Source organism: Motacilla alba, chromosome 11 (assembly GCF_015832195.1).
Source record: "Motacilla alba alba isolate MOTALB_02 chromosome 11, Motacilla_alba_V1.0_pri, whole genome shotgun sequence".
Taxonomy (NCBI): Eukaryota; Metazoa; Chordata; class Aves; order Passeriformes; family Motacillidae; genus Motacilla; species Motacilla alba.
In genome coordinates this window covers 13,726,850-13,747,882 of record NC_052026.1, presented here as the reverse complement: position 1 = coordinate 13,747,882, position 21,033 = coordinate 13,726,850, and the positions used below count along the sequence as shown (strand labels likewise).

At 46.1% G+C, this 21,033-nt stretch overlaps 1 protein-coding gene across 1 annotated transcript in view; it reads right to left on the bottom strand.

Annotated features, from left to right (window-relative positions):
* The window catches only part of ATP6V0D1 (ATPase H+ transporting V0 subunit d1), a 34,296-nt gene that overhangs the window by 5,874 nt on the left and 7,389 nt on the right, over window positions 1–21,033 (bottom strand). Inside the window, exons 2-4 of the mRNA XM_038148520.1 lie at window positions 18,543–18,714; window positions 4,455–4,633; window positions 1,451–1,530 (exon numbers count right to left, since the gene is read on the bottom strand). Coding sequence (XP_038004448.1) covers window positions 1,451–1,530; window positions 4,455–4,633; window positions 18,543–18,714 — 431 coding nt within the window. The remainder of the gene's footprint in view (window positions 1–1,450; window positions 1,531–4,454; window positions 4,634–18,542; window positions 18,715–21,033) is intronic.

Below are 21,033 nucleotides of genomic sequence, written 5' to 3'. Positions count from 1 at the left end.
CACCTTTTCCACCCCTTCATCCCTGTGATTTGTTACGGACAGAGCCCCTGTATTCCCCAGGGGCTGCTCTTTAGAAAGAACTGGTGCCAGCACACACTGAGGCTTTACAGACACCTACATTTCCATTTGTGGGTAGGAAAAGCAGACTACAAAGCAGTATTGAGACTCAAAAAGGATATGGGAAAGGACATGGCAGCTGGGATCCAAAGGGATAGATCCCACCTCCCTCCCAACCAGTTTTCCCTGTGCCCACTCTGCTGCCTGCCTTCCCCCTCCTGCTTCACGTGGAGACCTGTGCCCTGCAAGGCTGTGGTGTTTATGCACACAGGTGTCCCTCCCCGTTACAGCAAAGACCAGCACACGCCAGAGGCCACAGGCAGCTGGGCATGACTGCTGACACACCGCTCCTTTTCCTTCCCTTTGCCTTCTTCCCTTCATGCCTGACCTGCTCTCTGCCTCTCCAAACAGGCCACAGCTTTCTTGGGAAGAAGAGGTCACACCGACTGCAGGCTGGACGTGACCAGCCAAAACAAGATTGACAGATAAAATCTACATCCCACCCCTGATCCACAGAGTCGAGATGGAGCGATAGCCACAGCCTGCCCATAAACACATGCTTCAACACTGCCAGCTAAAACCAGACAGAGCCTGCAGAGGAGATGAGAGCTCAGGACAAGGAGATCCTTAGCCCCCTCCACATCCCTCTGCCAATACTCTCCCCAGCTTGCATCTTTCACACTGCTCTACCAAGAACATCTAACCCAAATCACAGCCACAGAAGGCTTGAGCAGACAGCTGGAAGGTCTTTGGGAAGGGCTCAAGACAGGGAGCAAAGCCGACGGGAGTCCTTCAACCAAGTTTAGTTACTGTGAATGCAGTTAACTGCACCTCTGAACCCGTGTGGTAAGGGAGCAGACTTCTCCTGCCTGCCTGGGGCATGAGTAAATTCAAAGACACAACCTCTGCAAAATCTCTTGCACAGACTCTTGAGAAAATCCTCTCTGCCTAGCTCTGGTGCCCTGACTCAGCAGAGCTGTGTGATCAGATGTCAGGCCCCTCCAGGAGTGTTATCTTTACTTTCCAATGGATACAAGTAGGTTTTGGCCATGTTTAATCACCATGCCAGGAATAAATAGGGAAGTTTACATCTCCTTCCTTTTTCAGGAAGGAGAAGGCACTAGGACAAGAGGCAACAGGCAGAAATTGATGCACAGAAGTTCCACCTGAATACGAGGAAGAACTTTTTTTACTGTGTGGATGACCATGCACTGGAACTGTTTGCCCAGAGAGGGTGTGGAGCCTCCCTCACTGGAGATACTTCAGAACCAGCTGGACACAATCCTGTGCCATGTGCTCTGGGACAGCCCTACTTGAGCAGGGAGGTTGAACCAGATGATCCACTGTGGCCCTTTCCAACAGAACCCATTCTGCAACTCCATGACTAATTTACCTTATACAGCGTGTTTCGAATTATTTCGATATTCATTTCATCCAGGTCCTGTTCAGATATGCAGTCTTGGAAGAAAGCAGCTGAAACAGAGCCAGAGACAGAGTTAGCACTGCCCTAACCAGAGCCATACTCAGCACTTTCCAGTCTCCTCAACAATACCAGGCAGAAGCACATCCTGTGTTGAGCTTGTTCCTCCTAGGCCTGGCCCTTATCTTCAGCAGCCAAATTGTCATGACTCAAAACCTCAGGCTCCACCATGGTTCCTTAGGCCATAATAATTTTTGGGGTTCTCATATGAAAATCTTTCTTTACCCCTTAGTCCTATGGTTTTGTTAACAGCCTATTCCCAGCAGAAATTCTCAGCTCTAGCCCCCAGCATCAGCGATAGAGAAGCCTGTATTCAAAAATAAGCGGTCCCCAAACTGTTCCCAGATGCAGGCACTTGGAGGTGACAAGGCAGCTTTGAACCGCCTGCTACAGCGTTGCAGGAGTGCTTAAGCACCTAGAGACAGCAGCTAGTGAAACACAAGGACGTGATGCTTCTCCCTCCTTCTACAATATCTTAGTGGGGATCAAGAAGGTGTGATGGTGCCATAGCTCATATAGCCCATGACACTGGTCACGGTTGGAGTCAGGAGTTGTTTCTCCTGGTCAAGTCTATCAGTCTCATTTTCCACTTCTTCCAAGGGCTTTTATTTCTCTAGCTGAAAGTTACTAACAGGAGACAGAATAAATCAGTAGGACTTGGTAGGATGCTCAGCCTTACATACTTTGCCAGAGTACCCCTGGGAGGGAGGTGGAGAAGTTGTTGCCACCTAAAGAACACAGATTTCAGATCAAACAGGTGCTACAAGCTGCAGATATAGATGAGTCTTGTACATCTACAGTGTAAATGCAAACGACTAGTACAATAAAACCCATTGACAAGACTTCCTGACTTCAACTCTCGCTCAGTAACCAACTTTGCTGAATTTGCTACAAAGAGAAATCTGATCTGCCTCAGCTTACACAGTGCAGCTGTGGGTAACAGACACCACAGCCACGCTGAGAACTGACCAGTGCTCTGCTCTGTGCAACAAACCAGCTGCAGTGCAGGCTCGCACCTCTGGCCTGCACCACTTTTATAGCATGAGCTACCTGGAAGGACACCAGTCACAGTGTGGGTCTGGAGAGTACTGAACAGAGGTTAACCTCTGCAGAAGTTTCATTGCAGCACCAGAGACAATGCCACGTGTCCGGGGGAACGCTGCTCCCGATGGCTGGCAAAAATGCAAACAGAGTGTGCCAGGTCTGGTTTTTACTGCAGGATGTGCTGGCCAGCCTGGAGAGCTAAGCAGTGGCTACTTCAGAGTAGCTGAGGAATGAGTACACAGCTATTTCAGTTCTTGGCCCTCCAATATCCCAAATTAGGCTTACAGCCCTGTTAACCTATGAAAGCCATTTGGGGTTAGGCATTCCCACCAAGCCACGTAGCTACTCAAGTCCTTTTAGGAGATAGAGCTGCTGTTTCTTTGCATGTGGTCACTGGAAAGAGTGCAAGTTAAACAACTGAAGCCTGCATGCCTGCTTGTTTAGGCAACACAGCTACTCCCCATGTTCCCCTGCTGAAGAAATGCCACACTGGTTGGTACACAGCCCCAAGGGCATGGCCAGGGCAAAGGTCTGGAGAAGCTAGCCCAGGCAGGGCTGAAGTAGGCAAAACCAACTCATGCACAAGTACTTGAAAGCAAGAGGCAAAGACCCTCAAGTGCCAGCCATGTTGTCCAGAAGTACCTCAACACTGACACAGAGCATTTTCACTCCATATTCTGCGGGAAGCTTTAAGGTCTCTGAGACATAATATCTCTGAAATACTCTGTTCTATCTCTTTGCCAAAATGGGAAGGTTCCCACTTACTTGTGAGGAGGATTTTCTTCCCACACATCATCCCTACAGTGGGCTCAACTCAGCTGCATGCAGTGCCTCAGTTCTCCTGCTCTGTTGTTGCCTTGCCTTGCAACCCAGATCTCCTGAGGCAGGTTCTCCCTTCTTTACTGGGCACAAGTCATTTTCCCATGACAACTACTTCATTTGCCCCATTATTACACAGAGCATTTACAGAAGCACTTTCAGTTCCAAAGCCAACTATTTCTATCAAATACAGCATGATGACTTAAGAGTGTTTTCTTCTTTCTAGCAACCCCAAAAGAATGACTAATCACTGACTCAGGCATATCTCATTACATTTTTGCCCACAGATGCTAAACTAGAAAGTCACCTGTGACTACCTCCCCTACTACCACAAAGACTTCCATATTTTCTCCAGAACCACTTCCTACACCTTTTATCTTTAAAGAACAGATCTGTCTGACTAGCTCTTCATAAGACACTTAGTTTTAGCATTACGTGCCTCCTGAACAAGCCTGTAGCCCTGAGACAATATACCTCAGTCCAGGATGCTGCTATAAAATGAGTTTTAAAAGGTTTTGGAGATATCTTTGTTTTGCTGTGGTTGTTTGGGTTTGTTTTTTGTTTACATAAAGGGTTTTCATTTAACTAGTGCTAATTTTAGTAGTCTCAGAACAAGACTGGGCATGTGCAGATCTCTGTAATTATCTATAAAATCTGCATACAAGAAATTACCCAATGGTCCAACTAAAAATGCTAGAAATCAAGTGATTCATTCCAGCAGAAGACCCAATAGCCTTTCACTAAGGAGACTCAAGGCCTGGCTCACAAAAACCAAAGTGTCCAGCACTTTGCCCTACTACTGTGATGGCCTGGACACCGATTGAAGGGTACAGAGAGGTAGATGGTCCTCCAGAGGAAAAGATGGCATAGGACAGACATAAACCTGAACTCAAGCCCAGCCACCACAGGCAGCACAGCCACAGCTGTGCATTACCCACCGCTTTGTCTTCCTGGAGCACAACTCAGGCTTAGCTGGAGATAGTTAGACTTGGGGAGAAAGGGACATCTGTTCCACCACAGACAGCTGAGAGGTATTTTGAACAGCTCCACTCACCCAGGGGAGTGTCCACCAAGATTGCATTGTAGAGCTCTGCAGGTGTCTGAGCAATGTTCACAGCTTCCATCTGCTCAAAACTTCCCAGAGGATGGCATTTGGGCACCAGCTCAGAGATGGAACGCTGGTGCAGAGTCCCAGTGATCAGCAGAATGACATTGTCAATCATGTAGCTGTACCTGGAGGAATGAAAGAGGAAGACTGAAACAATACATATGATATGAAACCCAGCAACAGGCACACATCATCTCCTCGTGAACATCTCCAGAAAGATGCACACTTCCCACAAAGAAGTACTAAGGCATCCTCCTTAGCATCTGTTTATCATGTCAGCCTAGGCAAAGGCAGTCAGGCATAATCCCAGGCTGTGATTTATGCCACACCATCTGGGTACCACCTACAACTGAAGAGCATTAGACTGGAACTGACTTCTGGAGGTCTCTGGCCCCATAACCTGCTCTGAGCATGGCCAGCTCCAGCTGCTCAGGCAAAAAGACTTTTGAATATTCATATGAACTTTGAATTACTTGCAAGGATGTGTATCTCACAACCTCCCTGGGGCTCTGCTTCCAACCACACTTGCAATGAAAAGGCTTTCCCTAACCTTCCCCCATGGTCATTTGTCTACTGTCTCTCATTCTAACCCCACACACCTCCAAGGGGAGCCTGGCTCCAGTTTCAGTGTCAGCAACACTGCTCCATCTTGCCAAGTGAAAGGAGGAAGGGTCACATTTCTGCCGCCTCACTCCATTCCAACAACAACAGGACTGGCAGCTTTGGCACAACCTCCACTCACACCCTCAAGAAACTACACACAAGGTTTTTCACACCTTACACCAAAAGCTACAAACTTCTTCGCATTAGCCCAAGTTATGACGCCCCAAACCGAGTTCTCCACTTATGTTGCTCAGGATTAGCAGATTCAGTCTTTGGCACTGTAGCAATGGGACATTCAATCTGGAATCACAGTACCTGGCATAAGTTCCACCAACACAAACCCTCTGTAGCCCTCCTTTCCAATATGTCCATTTTTCTCCTGCACTGAGGAGCTCAGAACTGGGCACAGCATGCCAGGTGAGGCCTCCCCTGAGCAGAGGAGAAAGAACACCTCCCAGTACTCCCAGTCCAGCCAGAGAAGAGAGACACAGCTAGCCTGAAGACTGGGAACACATGAAAGGCTAGTAGCCTCCTCAAAGTAGAAGGTCCAAGCAAGGGATAGAGGCATCGCATAAATACCAAGTGTCCCCAGCAAGAACAGCAGTGATACTCTAGGCATCTTCACCACCAGCTAAGCCACAAGCCAACCAAGCTGAGAACCTGAAAAACATCAAATGAGATGAGTTTTTTTTTTTTTTTTTAATTCAGCAGAAGTTGCTTTTGCACATATCCTTCAGTAGCACAGGGAAGAAGCACAGATGCTGAAGAGCAGGGTATGTGGCATTTTACACTCCCTTGACTGCACTCCTAGAACTCTAAAAAGTTAGATGATAGAAAAGACTTGAATAAGCTCCTTGCCAGGAGCTGCTTCAAAACAAATGAGATCAGGCCTGAACTAGAATGGCAAAAGGAGCTATGCACATCTGGAGTTGATGAGAGTCAGGCTTCCCACAGGTACTTGAGTACTGAAGAAAGGGAACTCGAGGCCAGCATCCTGGGACCGAGGTGAAGACAGGCATGGCAAGGCTCTGGTGATGTTTAACAGACACACACTGGGATGCTGCTGGTCTTTGCATTTCCAAACTAACAAAGAGCACAGTGCAGACCTGCTTCCCTTTAACCACATCAAAGGCAGGTAAGCAGAGCCAGTTAAAGGCAGATTTTGCTAGTTTTTATTAGATGGGCTTATTGCCTCTCAAATATGCTCAAAGGGCATGTCCATGAAAACATCAAATCCACACCTTAGTTCCTCAAACAGGTGCTGCTTTTTTCTCTCCACACTGCAGGGCTGAGTAATGCACCTCCTGGCCCTATGATTTTTGCAGAGCACCCTTCTGTTTTCACAGCCTACCTTTCCTGGTTCAATCTAGAACCAGGGCAATCAGCACAAGCTTCATGTACTAGGAAACCTCCTTTTGCCCTTTAATCTGCAAGGTCATTATCTTCCCTCCTGTTTGTGCAGCTCTCACCATGGAGATGACTGCAATCTCCAGGACAGCAAGAAGGGCCTGTTTATGAGAACTGAGGTAAGTCTCTTGCAGTAAGCAGCTGGTAAATAAAAGCATCTGCACCCTAACACAGATGCTTCTCCATGAGTTGCACCAGAACAAAGATACAGAAGATCATTCCCAACTCCACCATCTGCCCTCAACATCCAAGTTTCCTTAGTACAACACAGCAGCTTTAAGGAAAGACCATGACCAGCACTTCTCTCAACAAAGCAAAGCAACAATATACAACCAGACCAAATTTGTTATTTTAACTCAGCCCACAGTGTAAGGAAATACAGTCATGTATGCCAGGTAAGGAAATAGGTAAGGAAATACAGTCATGTATGCCAGCACACCTCCTTCCTATCCCCAGCTTACTACAGATACCACTCTCCACAAGATATTTGCAAGGAGCCTTGCCAACGTCAACCGTACAATAAAGGAACTGAGAAGTGTCTGGAGCCCTACTGCTCTCAGGTCTTCAGAGCAGCTCACTGGAGTCCCACCAAGCTCATTCATCCCTTCCCAGTCTAGCTCAGCACAAAGGCCACAGCCAGGTTTTGGGAGAGCTGCCAAAATCTAAGTCTCTTTACACATGGAAGCTCCTGCTTTTGGACTGATGGTCTCAGGAAAGACATTGCAGCTGGCTTCCAGTGCCAGACAGCAAAGCATGGCCCTCCCTGTTTAATTTATACCCCTTAACTCGACTGTTTCCTCATCCTTCAGGGAGGTCTGGGAAATCCACAGTCTATAGCCCAAGTGCTAAGGAAGCACCAACTGTTTAAAGATTACTTCACCTCCTTAAATCTTGATGTCAAAGGATTCATCCCTGCAGGAAGAGTCAGTATGTGTGAGACAGAAGGGGAATTCTCATTCAAATTTCCCTCCTGAAAGCATTTCAAACCTTCACAATAACAAGGCAAATACAGCAGGACAAAGGTCTTCTTGTACCTGTTAAGGCCAGGCAGACACCAGCAGCACTACCTAATCCTTCACAATAGTTCCATTTACTTCAGGCAAGGCCAAACCATCCTCATTCACTTTCAGTCCTACTTCACCCCAATAAAATCAGTCACAGCTTAGTCACTTGTGGCTACAGGACAAGTCTTCCAGTGCCAGGGGAGCTGGAAAAGCCTCTTCTTATTTGTGGAAGGGGCAACAGTGACATTGCTGTGTCAGGTTTCAACAAGGACCCATCTGCCTCCATCACCAAAGCTGTCCCAAGACCACAGCAGAGGTCCTGGCTACGCTGGCATCTCCTCTTTGGCCCAAAGAAATAGATTAAGTACAGCAGCAGCAGTGTTTCCAAGAACCTCCAACTACTTGTGTAATAGAGCAACTTTTGTTGTCATTTTCCTCATATCCCATAAAGTTCTAACCAGCTTCAAATGTTTCAGCTTTCATGGTTAATGCCTGCTCAGAGCCCTCCAAGAGCATTTTAACCTTCACTAGCTCTCAGTGCAGCTAATAAGAGGACCATGTTCTGGGACACATAAGAAAATAGAAGTAGTTTGTCACTTGCAACACCATGAAGCCCACTTGGACAGCCTCTTCATAGCAAAACTCTCTTGCACACAAATGTGTTTGACACTCCTGCTTTGAGCTGCTTTCTGCTCACCCAGGGACATGGGCACAAAACCAGCCAGGTTTGACATGCACAGTTACACCAGGCATAACTCTTCCTGTCACCCACTGGACAGAGGTGTCATATATTGCAGCAATTCACACTCACAGAAATACAATTTTAGTCAATATTGACAAGTGTCAGTAACATCTCACAGGAGAGTATAATTTCTGATTAAGGGACCGAAAAGAGTCAGCAAACATAGAAATATCCTCAGCATCATCCACAACGGTGCAGAGACAATGATTTACAGCTTCCTGAAGTCTGAGACAACTGGAGCCACTATCTTGGCTCCTCCAGTGACTCCCACTGCAGAACAATATGCATTGGGTGACACTCAGATAACAAGAACACAGTCAGGCTAGGATATGCCTAGAGAAGCCAAAAGAGAGGCACTGGTGGGGGAAACTTTCCTTCCAGTAGCAGCAGGCCAGAGCTCATTCTCACTGCTGGTTTTGGGAGGTATGGTCTCAGGCAGACACAGCAGAGAGCCCTCAAAGAGAAGAGGGGAGAGCCAGCCCACAGAAGCTAAATCCTGACATAGTCACCCATGGGTAGCTATGGAGCAGAATCAAGCAGGAGTAGAACACCAGTGCAAAAGCCATACACAAGTACTTTGACAACATATGTTTTCTCCTTCTGGCATTACATAAGTAGAGACACTGATAAATGAGATATGCAAGAAAGATTGCAGTGGCCCACTGAATATTTGGAAAGGCTGTTTTAGCATAGGAGCACATGAAATGCATGAACACTCATCATATGGGGCATTTACAACTTGGCCTCAAGGCACTCAGGCACAGCCCTGCAAGGCAGTGACCCCAAAACAGTTACAGCTTCTCCCTCCTCCACTAACTAATCTAATCTAATCATAAAGAGTCATTGTCCTACAGCAGATAGGTTGGTCTTTTATTGCTTTCTGTTCCAGGATACTAAAAAAACCGTTAACAATACTGCAAGTAGTCACAAAGCATGACTAATGATGGAATATTGCATGACCTGAGAGTCTCAGGGATCCTCCAAAAGTAGAGCCAAAACTGTAGCTCCAACAGCTGCTCTGCAAGGGATCATGAGGACAGCCCTCCATGTCACAGCCAACAGACAGCAGTGGGCCAATGCAGAGGTGCATAGCAGGGGTTTTGTCAGGATGGGTTAAGATATTGCCTTGCTCAGGCAGCTTTAATGCTTTCCAAAACCAGCATTAGACATTAACTCAGACTACTGTGAGCAAGGCCAAAGTTCCTATGTGACTGCACTGGGCAGTTACTCAGATTACTATAGAAGCATGAATTTATTTTGGGATGAAAAAGGGAAATTTCCAGTGGGATCAGAGCAGTGCTCTGAACTCGGCATGAATTCCAGAGACAGCTTTAAAAGATAATGAAGTTGTTTTGACTATAGTCACTTTAGCATCTAGTGCTTCCCTCTTGCAGCTCATTCAGTTCACACACTCAGGGGGTGATGGGAGAAGTAACTTAGGGAAAAAGTTTCAGGCTGCTGTACTGCTGCTTCCTTGGATTTTTTGTGCATAAATACACCCATCTATATCCCACTGGATACTGTGCTGGTACACAGAGCCACTTGTCACACCTCTCTCAAGCTCCAAATGTTAAGCAGCCACGGGGGAAAGCAACACACAGACTTCAAAGCCCAAAAGAGCAGTGGCTGACACTAAGAATAGTGCCAACAGCTGAGATGTTTGTATCTGTGGGGTCGGCTTAAGATCATTAGTAAATAACTGCACAGATGTCTGATCTGGAAAGGAGAGGAATGTTGCACATCAGGAAGATCTCAGTGCCTCACTGAGACTTGTTTGAGTAATAGACAATGGACGTGAACAGAGTCAAATCCTTTAATCAGTTTTTCAGTTCGTATTAGAACAGGTCAGATCAGCAGCAGTTCCACCTCTCATCTGCAGCTGAGGCTCAGACAGTCCTGGGAACAGCAAGAGCAGATGCAGTGTGCGATGATCTCTGCTCAAAGCATCCTTGCTGATCTCTTCTCTATCTTTGCACACTGTCCTTCCTAGAGTCACACCAATACAAACCATACCTAAGTGCTACATTCGTGAACCTGCCAAAGAGAAAGCTGAGAATTTCATGGTGGCCACCACAAACCAAGGGCGCTCAGCCAGGAAGTGGGTGCTCTGCTAAACTTAGATCAACAAGACCGTTTGAGAGCAAAGAGTTATAACTTCACAGTACTACAGAGGCTGTGGCAGCCTTTCAAAACCAAGTATCCAGGAATGTTCTCAGCATTAATCTATATTTAGCTGTATCTCCACATGATTTTTACCATCCTCTAGTCTGGGTCTCTTGGGATACTGACCTCAGTTTTCCACTGGTATCATCTGTTAACTTACATGCAGTGATACAGTGTTAGCTGCATTAAAGACTAACAAGAGAAAAGCTACAAGAAATACCTTTAATTTTAAGGCTTTATGAATTTGACTCACTGTTCCTGATCTGTAAAAACCCCTTGAAACACCAGGGAATGTTTTGAACACCTTGCAGCCTGGTGCAAGAATCTCTGGTTACCTAAATTTGATCTCCTAAAGTTTGAGAAACATAAGGCTGATACAAAGCTGAGCCCTGGCATTCTGCGCCATGTTGAACAGACTTGAGCCCTAATTAAATTTTAAATATTGACCAAAAACATGTAATCATTCTGCTTTCACAGGGACCAGCTGCAGAAATCAAACTTGCATAAAGTTTTTCTTATCTTACCTGTAAAGCACGAACCCCACAACATTTCATGGGATATAAAATAAGAGGAAAGGCTGCACTGTTCACATTATGCCCCAATCTGTCTCTAGTAGCTAAGAAACCTGAATGAATTTAAAGGCCTAAAAGCCTTTACCTGCTTCTGAGTGAATGTGTGGTCTGGACCCAGCCAATGTGCAGAACATCTCTGTGCATACAGACCTGCTGCCCGCAGAAAACAAGAAAATTCATCATCCCACCTGACATGCAGTAAACCATAGGAGGCAGACACAAGATTCAGCTCAGCCTCTAAATATTGTGGTACTTACTCAAAGCACTACACAAGCGTTTGCTAGACTTCAAACTAGCTTACAGAATGGACCTGGGAGAGGGGACTGGGACCCAAGATGCCCCCAGGAAGCCTTCAGAAGCAGCGCCCTTGGCCTCCAGACCTTCTCTGGGCTGAACTTGCCAGTGTAGAGTATTGGGTGGAGCAAATAATGGAAAGGTAAAAGGAAAACAAAAGCTGCTAAGGTCAAGCATGAATGATCTTGGGAATGGTTTCAGTCGAGGAATGAAGCATGTTACATGTAAACAGAATTGCTTAGTGAGTGCACACTCAGCTGAAGACACTGCACATGGGTTTTCTTCTGGAAAAGCTGCAGTCACACAAATTGATTTGAGCAGCATTGATACCTCCTAATACACACTCCCTTCCCTTCTTGTTTTGTGCCTCTAACAGACATTCTTTTCATTGTGTTGAGGAAAAGACTGCAAGAGGAACATGGGGGAAGTACAAGGACTGTTCCTGCAGACTCACCAGAGAAACTGAGCTTTAAACAAAGCCCAAGGAGATACAGAAGTCCACACACTGCCTGTGGATGACACCTCATGAGCTTGGACAGGGGCAATAAATTGCCCTGACCAGGGGCAATAAATTCTCACCTAATCACCCAGAGCCTGCATGCTAGAGCCCTTTCTCAGACTCTGCAGAGTTTCACTGAAGACCTCCCTTAGGGACACATGGGCTGAAATCTGGAGCTCATCACTTGCTTTTTGAGCATCTTTACTGCCACCAGTAACATTTTGTTAGCTTTTCTGATCACTACCACAGTTCACTGTTTGCCAGGCACTGTGTTAATGCACGGTTAAGAACAATGCTGCTCCATAGCAGAACAGTTAGGTTGCTCCCATTCAAATCCACTGGCCAAATTAAACATTTTTCAGGCATCAGGAAAAAAATAAACCCAAACAAAACAGCATTTTAATGTAATATACAGTGAAACACACTTTTCAAAGATTCCCTTTCTAATGAGGGCACCCGCAGTCACACCATGGCTCCCAGAGTCACCACCATGCAACCCATCATCACAGACACTGGTTCTGGGAAACCAGTATGAGATCAGCATCCTTTGGGAGTGCAGGTGAGCAGATGCAGCTCTGATGCCACCATCCAGAGGACACAAATCTCTGATCATTTCCAGACCATTAGCTACATGCCCTCTAATTTTAAATATTGCATAATCCCTCCAAGAACTTGGCTTATCAGTTCAACTTTGCACTCCCTGCAAACAAGGAAGCTGCTGGTCAGAAATCTGTGCTGCTTTGCCAAAACAACCTCTGCCAGAAAAGGCTCTTAAACCTTTTATTGCAGAATCTCCAGCCACTACAGTATTTTTTGCTTCCTAACCCCACTGCCACCAAGGAACCTGACTGAAACAGTACAATGTTTAAATGCAGCAGCATTAGGAAGGATCCTTCAGACTGTAGGACTTGTCAGAATGAACTACATCTAATGTAAAGCATTTGAAGGGTTTTTTCCTTCTGCAGGAAAGGATTTCAAAAGGATGCAGTCATATTTTGTAACCTCCACCGTTATGCCAGGATGCACACTCCAGTACATCTAGAATGAAGACAGACAACTTCCTACTCCAGAGAATAAGATTAGTGCTCTTTAGCTTAAGTAGCAATTGCAAAATTTGTCTCCAGAAAAACCACTGCTGCAAAATTAAAATTGAATTCAAAGCTGCGCAGCAGAAACTAGATCTACCCAGGGCAGGGGAGAGGCAGAGCAGGACTGGGTCAGGGAGAAGGTAACAGAGGGAAGTGTCAGTTAAGAAAAGGCACACACAAGGGGAAAAGGTACATGCAGCCTCATCAAAAACACATCTTGTGACCACAAAAACATACTGAAAGCCAAGTTCCCAGCTGCATCCTCAGGGCAAAAAAAGAACCTGGTTCCCAGCCCTTGCAGGCTGGTAAGAAAAAGATAAAAGATGACCTAGTCTGTCCTCTAGATGACAGGCTTGATCACAGATTTGGAAGATGTATTGAGAGCCAGCTTGCCCCTAGCCCTCACTCCCACAGGACACTCAGTGCCCACAGTTGCCAGCAGCTCCCCCACTGAAGACAAGACCAAACCCTTCTCTGCCCATCAGTTTGCTGTGAGGGCTCAAGGGGCACAACAGCTGCCAGGGCCTTGACACTGGTCTGCTGCAGACTTCCCAGAGCACGGAAGAGACCGCGGAAAAAATGGAGAGGGAAAAAAACCCAAAACAAACCCCAAACAAAAAACCCCACATACAACAAAAACCAAACAAACCAACCCAAAAAACCCACTAAACCTTCTTCCCTGCCACTGGAAAAATACTAAAGCTGGCAATCTGATCAGGCTACAGCAGGCTGGAGTCAGGATTCTTTATTATAATGTCATTCCTATCTAAACCATATACAGGAGCACTGGAAGGAGGGAGAGACAGGCCATGGCACCGTGTCAGGCTAACACAAAGAACAAAGTCTGTACAGAAAGGCAAGGCAGCACATCACTAAGAAGAATCTAAAACCCACTTCCATCCCACAAGTCAATATGTGCTTGTTGAATTCAGGAAGTGGCTTTTGCTGTTTCAAGAACACTTAATACCTGTTTGTTGCTGCCCTACAGAACATCACTGCATTCCCTCAGCCGAACAGTCCATTGTTTGTGTTGGAGCAGAGATGTTAACAGACAATTTGTGCCTGTCACTCAGAACCTACTATGGCTGGCTGAAAGACACGGGGAAGCACCAGCAGATTTCCAGCAAGGAGCTGCGTGGCAAGATGCAGAGCTAGCAGGTGTGTTATGGAGACTGCAGCAGGCTCAGCAAGCCGAGCTTTCTGCTTGCAGTGGCAGAGGCTGCCAGCTACAGCCACCACTTGAAAAAACAAATTGAGGAAGTTGGCTGATTTCCCTTATTTTGGTACTAAGAACACAACACTTGCCACAGAAGAGTTCCTGGAGAGAACCAGAGCCAGGAAAGAGTCAGTGTGGTGCCAGGAGAGGAGCACAACAGGACAAAAAAAAAAAAAATAAAAATCAGTGGCAGCAAGTGACTTGGGGAACAAAGACTTTACTTTGGAGTTGCTGCCTAGCCGCGTTCTGGAGTCAGTTTTGTCCTCGTGCTTTTAAACACTGTCCTTTCTCCTGTGCTCAGGATGGATGTTAACTCCTGCCCACCTCCCCAGGTGAACATCCCCACCAACTGTGCTGGCTGCGCACCTGGGGACAGGAAGCACGGGGCTGGAGTGCCACCTTCCGGCAAGCAACCGGCAGCGCGGCCTCCGCTCCCTGGAGCCGGCACGGAACACGCACCCTGTGCCCCAGAGCCCCTGCACCGCCCCTACTGCTGCTTCTCCTTTCCCTGGCCTCACTTATTGCAGGGCCTGCCTCGAACAGGCAAGTGAAATGACAGGGTATCATTTCACCTGGGAAAAGGGCATGACTCCTGGCAGGCTGGTGCTGGAGCCAGAGGAGACAAGGACCACAGCTGCTCCCACAATCTGGCATTTCCCCAGATCTCAGCAATGTGTCCTGAGTCGGATCAGAGCATCCTCAAAAAAGCACAACAGTAAGCCAATGGTCCACTCAAAACCACCTCAAAGGTTCAGCAGGACATTCAGGAAGGAGAAAGCTTGACTGTTTTTTAAGTGCTTGATCCACCTCCTGGCATCAGCCATGCACAGTGTGGCCACTACCAATGAGTGTTAAGAGGCCCCAGTGGGCTCATCTTATATGAGGTTATCCAGGAGTCCCAAGAAGGCCAAAAAGGTAAGTACATACAAAGACATCCAAGCAGCAACGAGTTTCAAAGCTGAACTGGACATGCTACAAAACATTTCCTTTCAATTTGAGCCAGACACACCTCCTACAATCCCACTCAATGTTAAAAATCTCTGTTTACAGCTCAAAGGAGGTCTCGGTGAACTCAAGCTTTCCAGCCCTGCTCAAACTTTCCACATCTTTCTACTATTTTTATTTCACTTCAGCCTGTGTACTATTAGCACACAGATACATCCAGTTGAGTACAATTTCTTCTTCTGACCACCTGGTGCCTCAATTGCCTTGAGCTGTCTACCAGGAGCAGTCTTTATCATTTCCTGCTCAAGTCTCATCAACTTCCCTGAAAGAATGGAGTGGAAAATAGTCATGTTCAAAAGGCTAAGATAAATCACCACCTATGTGTGTGTGCACCCAGAATGAAAAATCAAGAGGCAAAGGCTTGTCCCAGTGTCCCCCAGGCAGGCAGGATCACACAGTACCTCTGGGTGCACAAGCACAAAATCCCCAGCACTGCCAACATCCTTTGGCTGAACACTTTTACAGTGCTGCCTCCATACATGCCTGAGCTAGACGAAAACCACTGGCACAAGTATGTGCTACCAGCTCCAAAGAGAGCTGTTCTCCACTCCAACTATTTGGGACACACATGGGAAGTTTTACACTGTCAGCAGACAAAATCTCTGGAATTTCTGTCCGTTGCCCCAAACCAAGACCTGCAACAACTCAAGGGACGGTTTCAGGGAACACAGTCTGAAAGGCAGCCTAAGAAGTCACAGCCTAAGAAGTCTCTTTTCTACTAGGCCTGTCACCAAAATACTTGTTTTATCAAAAGAAGCTACTAAGAACAGCTGGGCAAAAGCAGCACCCTCTCCAAACTCCTCGTGGTTCAATGTATCTTGTTTTAACCTGCCTGTAGAGTCATTACAAGTTATCAGAGTTTCTAATACCCTGATAGTGACTCCCACCTTGGACCAGTCAAAGCTGGTAACACCTTCTCTACTCCAACAATACTCCACTGGTGTGATGAGTGCAGACCCAGAGGAGACTCCTCCATCAGCGGTGCAGCAGAACCCCAACAAAACCCAACTGAACACTTGACCTCCTTGCACAAAAGACTACAAGAATGCAGACATTCCATATGGAAAAACAACTTTCTCCTGCTCCACCTTTTGCCTTCCTCTAGGCAGCACTGTAGACAATGGCATTAAAGCAAATCTTGTGGGGAAAAAGGAAAGGAAGAGATAAGAGTGAAGACAAGTGGAGGAAGGAACATTCTGTGCTGAACAGAAACAATATATCCAAAAAGAGATTAAGCAGTAGCAAGAGACAGAGGTATCTGCACAGAATCATGTTTTCCTTTAGAGAACTCATCAAAATCAGAATGACAGAAGCAGAACAAGATCAAAGTGAAATCTAGTTGAGGGCAGAACACCAGTTTTAAAAAGTCATCCCAACAGCTGGTAAGAGCCAGCCTTTGCGACTACACAAGATGTCTATGGTCTTCTGCAAAACACAAGGGGGATATAGACACTGGATAAAGATAACAGGACTGAAGTTAAGAGGAACTGGATTTCCATGGCCATCCATAGCCTTCCTACCAAGTCAGGCAGTGTGAAACCAAGGCAGGCATGGTCTGAGACCATTCAGCTCATGTTTGCCACACACTGGTTATTAAAGTGAGACTCTTAGGCAACAGCAAAGTTTTAAAGCCTGCAAGATACTGCTGTGCTGCCCAAACTATTGCCTTTAAACAGATATGACAGAAGCATTAGTGATTATTATGATAATTCCATGGAGACATTTTCATAATCCTATAACACAGTAAAGGAAAAGCAACAGTGGAGGGCCACCCACCTAATATTGCCAAGCTCAAATAGCACTGATGCCTTGACATAAAATTCAAGATGGACAAAGTGGTGTTTTAAGAGTTAACTTAAGTTTGAGAGTATAGAAGAGATTGCTCTGCACAGCTAAGATGATGAACTAGAAATTGCTTCATACATTGGAAACATTGCTGCAAAATGGGAGCTTAGTAATGTTTTGCTCCGTATTTGGGTCCAAACATGAAAACTCTAGAAATTTTACTAACAAGCTTATAAGTAAAAACTATTTCTTAGAAAACAGGAAAGGCTTAGGATACAGTTTTGACACACTGACACAGAAAATAATAGATTGGAGCCACTGGATTAGAAAGTAAGATAGCAGTAGCACCCAGACACAGAAAGGAGTGAATACAAAGGCAGGTGGCAGAGAGACAGGTGTTTACTCAATATTTGCAAACGCAGGAGATGTCACAGACAGATGAAAATTTAAAATTTTTCCATTAACCACAAAGATCTTTCTACATCAGCCTGCATCATTCAAGAACTTTTAGCTGGTAAGCAGGATAACAGAAACCTGCCAAAAATGCATGATTAAATATCACTTGCCAGAGCACTTGAGATGAGCCCAGGCTCACTGTACCAGAAGTGATACATTAACTATCCCACTTGAGAATAGAGCATGATCTTCTCAGAAATGCAAGTTGAAGTCACATTCTACTGAACCAGAAACTCACTTTTGTCCCTGAGGCATCTCCTTGGTGGTTCGAGGAGACCACTAGCTGTGTAGTTTGCAAGCTCAACTAGAGCTTACAGGAAGACCAAGGAAAGGAAAAAAAAGTCAATTTTACTTCCACGTTTCAGATGCAAGCTAGGACAACTAGTATCCCTCTGCCAATAACGATTCCATTTTGTTACCGAACAAAACAAGAGCAGCACACTGGGAAGCAGAGGGTTGTACAAAACCACTGGGAGAAGATACCTCAAGGCTGCTGGGCTATTTCAAGCTTTTTACATCAGCTGAACCTGCTGTGGAAGCCCCATGTGTTTCCACCAACTGACAGAGACGTGCTGAGGCTGCTGCAGGCCTGTGTTTCCCTGCTGCACATTCCAGGTCCTGCCTTCCCCTAGTGCTGGCATTTGCTGGATCCCACTGAGCTGTCCAAGAAAAACCAGTCAAAGGTTAACTCCAAAAGGGAAAAGTTGTTCAATTTCTGGCCAGCTCAACTCCCTGAACCAGTTTCTGTGGGGCCAGAGCCCCTGGGGTGGGACAGGAGAATCACATCAGCCCTGATGAAGGCTGATCAACCTCAGTGGCTCAGAACTAGCAGGCAACTCCTGCAATGCACATGCATGGCACGCCTGTGTTTTACAGCAGTTTTAAAAAACCAAGAACATTTAACACAAGGGACAAAGATAAATGGTACCTCTAAGAGACTGAATCAGTACTGCAATGGAAGGCAGCCAAGCAGCTGTACCAATGGAGCACAGGCTCCCTGGGAACAGAAGCCTTCAACAACACAGTGATACGACAATGCTGCTGCTTTGAGACCTCCAGATACAATCACACCCGTTTCATTCAAGAAGCTGCATAAAACACAGCAGGCGCAGGGCTGAGAGTAGAAAGCTGGCCTGAGAGCTCTCAAGTCTGGAAGAACACCAGCATTTCAAATGCTGCTCATGATCAGCTGGTACTCACGTGATAAAGTCCAGAAAACTTGCCAGGGGCTCATAGGCGTGGTTCCTCATGTGACGGAACTCCACCACCATCTTCTCCTTCAGCTTGTCATCAATGACGGACACAGTGAGCGGGGAGGCTTCGTTGGCCAGGAAGTTCCCATAGTCTGTGCTCTGGAGGTGCAGTTTCAAATCTGAAAAAGAAAGAAAAAATCCACTCTAGAGGGTTTTGGGCTGGGTTTGGGTTTTTTTTTTTTCAGTATAGCCAAAAGAGCTGCTGCTCAGCACTTCTCTAGGCACTCTATTCTCTGAAAGATCACCTAGACAAATGGCATGTGTTAGGTCATGCACTTATATTTGTTCTCAGTTTTATCATGGACAACCCAAATGCAGGAAAAGATCAGTGTTTCACCGTATCAGCCTTGCCTCATCTTAAAGACAAACCTGTGACAGCATCTGTGTAACTGAGCACACACACTGGGGCCAGCTGTTCACTCTGCTAGGTCAAGGTGGAAGCTTACTGATTTTCTAGGAGGTACTTGCTAGAAATCCAGGGGGAGGAAAAAACCAAATAAACTTAAGCACTTCCTCTAGCCAAAAGGGTTCTGGGTGCAGGCTCCTCTGAAAAAATCACAACCAAGAACCTAACTGCACGCACAGCAAGTCTCCTCAGATACCAGTGATGTGCAGACATTTGTAAAGCTTTCAAAACCAAAAAGACAAAAACAGCAACTTAGAAATTATAAACCATCTTGGTCTTACATTATCAAAGCAGCCCAGCTAATTGTGCTGGTAAATACAATTCAGGCATTAATAGGTAGAGAGGGGCTAGTGAAGATGAAGACCATTTAAATCCATCTCACAGGGTAGGCAATCCCTGCCCAAGATGGAAGAACATGCTCAGAAGTCTGCCCTTTCTCCAGTTTCAAGCAGAGGAAACCTTTATTTCCTCTGTTACCCCTGCTTGCAGGTCAGGTGCCCAACCAAGCTGCAGTCCTGGCCAACAAGCAACCACAACATGCTGAGTTCTGTCAAGATAAAAGCACTGTTTGAGCCAAAAGCATTTAAGCGTCTCTGTGGAAAAACTGAATCCAGAACCGAGGAACGTCATACAATCCTACTCCTCAGAGCTCTACTAGTTGCATTGGTACACAATGTTCATCTCCCTTCAGCTTCACCTCAGAAGGCCAGTTAGGCAAGCATCCTCCCAGGGATTCAAGACCTTTATGGGGTAAGAGAGGAGCTGAAAGAGTTGAGTCAAACCAGATGTGAACACATCATCCAGAGAAAACAAAAGACATTTCTCCCTGGTTTTTCTGAAGCAGCATTACTGAGGCTGCCTTTCAGTTCCACTGAGCCATATGAGTCCTCAGCATTATGGCACAAGCATCCACAGCACCGAGGTCAGAGCAAGCACTCAGCCTGGTTTGAGGAACTTGACCTTTTGACATGACACCCAGCCATGGGCACAAGCCAGAGAGCTCCTCCTCAGGCTCCAACCCGAGCCTGTACAGCATGATACTGTTCTGAGCCCAAGGGATCAGGGGTCAAACGGCTTCCAAGCCAACTGACTCTTCTGGGTATTTCCAAGGAACTCTAGCAAAGATGGCCAGCACTCCGTAGCTACAAAGATGTTCCAACTGCTCAGTGTTGCAGAAAACAGATGAAGTTTATAGGGAAGGAGAATAAAGGCCAGAGACTTAAGTACCACTCAGTTTGTCAGGTGCTCAAGGCCAGGTTGGATGGGGTTGGAGCAACCTGGTCTACTGGAAGGTGTCCCTGCCCATGGAAGGAGGTTTGGAACAAGATGGTCTTTAAGGTCCCTTCAACCCAAAGCATTCAATAATTCTATGAATCCTGAATGTAGCAAAGAGAGCTCCCCACCAACTACACACATCAAGGGTGAAGCAAAGCAGAGCTCTAACCCAGATCTCTGCTCCCCAGGGTAATCTGCAGCTGACCAGCTGTGGTTTGTTCTACCAAATCATGGCCAGCTTATGCTCACACTCGCAGGGAGAAGACATTGCCTGAGTAACTCAGTCAAGTCTGCAGCACAAACATGCTACAGAGCCAAACACCAGATCATGCCAGAACCTGGAATGTCCCTCACCTCCACGCAGCCAGCACAGGATTATTATTGATAGTAATCACTTCCTAAAATCTTCAAAAAGCCCAGCTCACGGGCAGCACACTGTGTGCAAAGGGTTCTGAGCCATCTGTTCTGCAATTGCTTGATTTCTGAAAGCAAAGATAGATGGGAAATCTACCTGAACTATGTCTTAATGAGTTTTTGTCCCACTTTTTAAAGCTCTTGAATGATGAGCTTTGGACTCTGAGTGGATAATAAGTTTCTGACAGATCAGGACTTTACTAGTTTGCTTTTAGAAGAAACTGAGGAAAACATGGAACAAAATTGATCAATATGCTCAATGAATATGAGAGAAAAGGTCCTGGTAAGAGTATTATACCCATAAGCTCAGATTGCAAGGGAATGCACAGGGAACTGCAGTAGC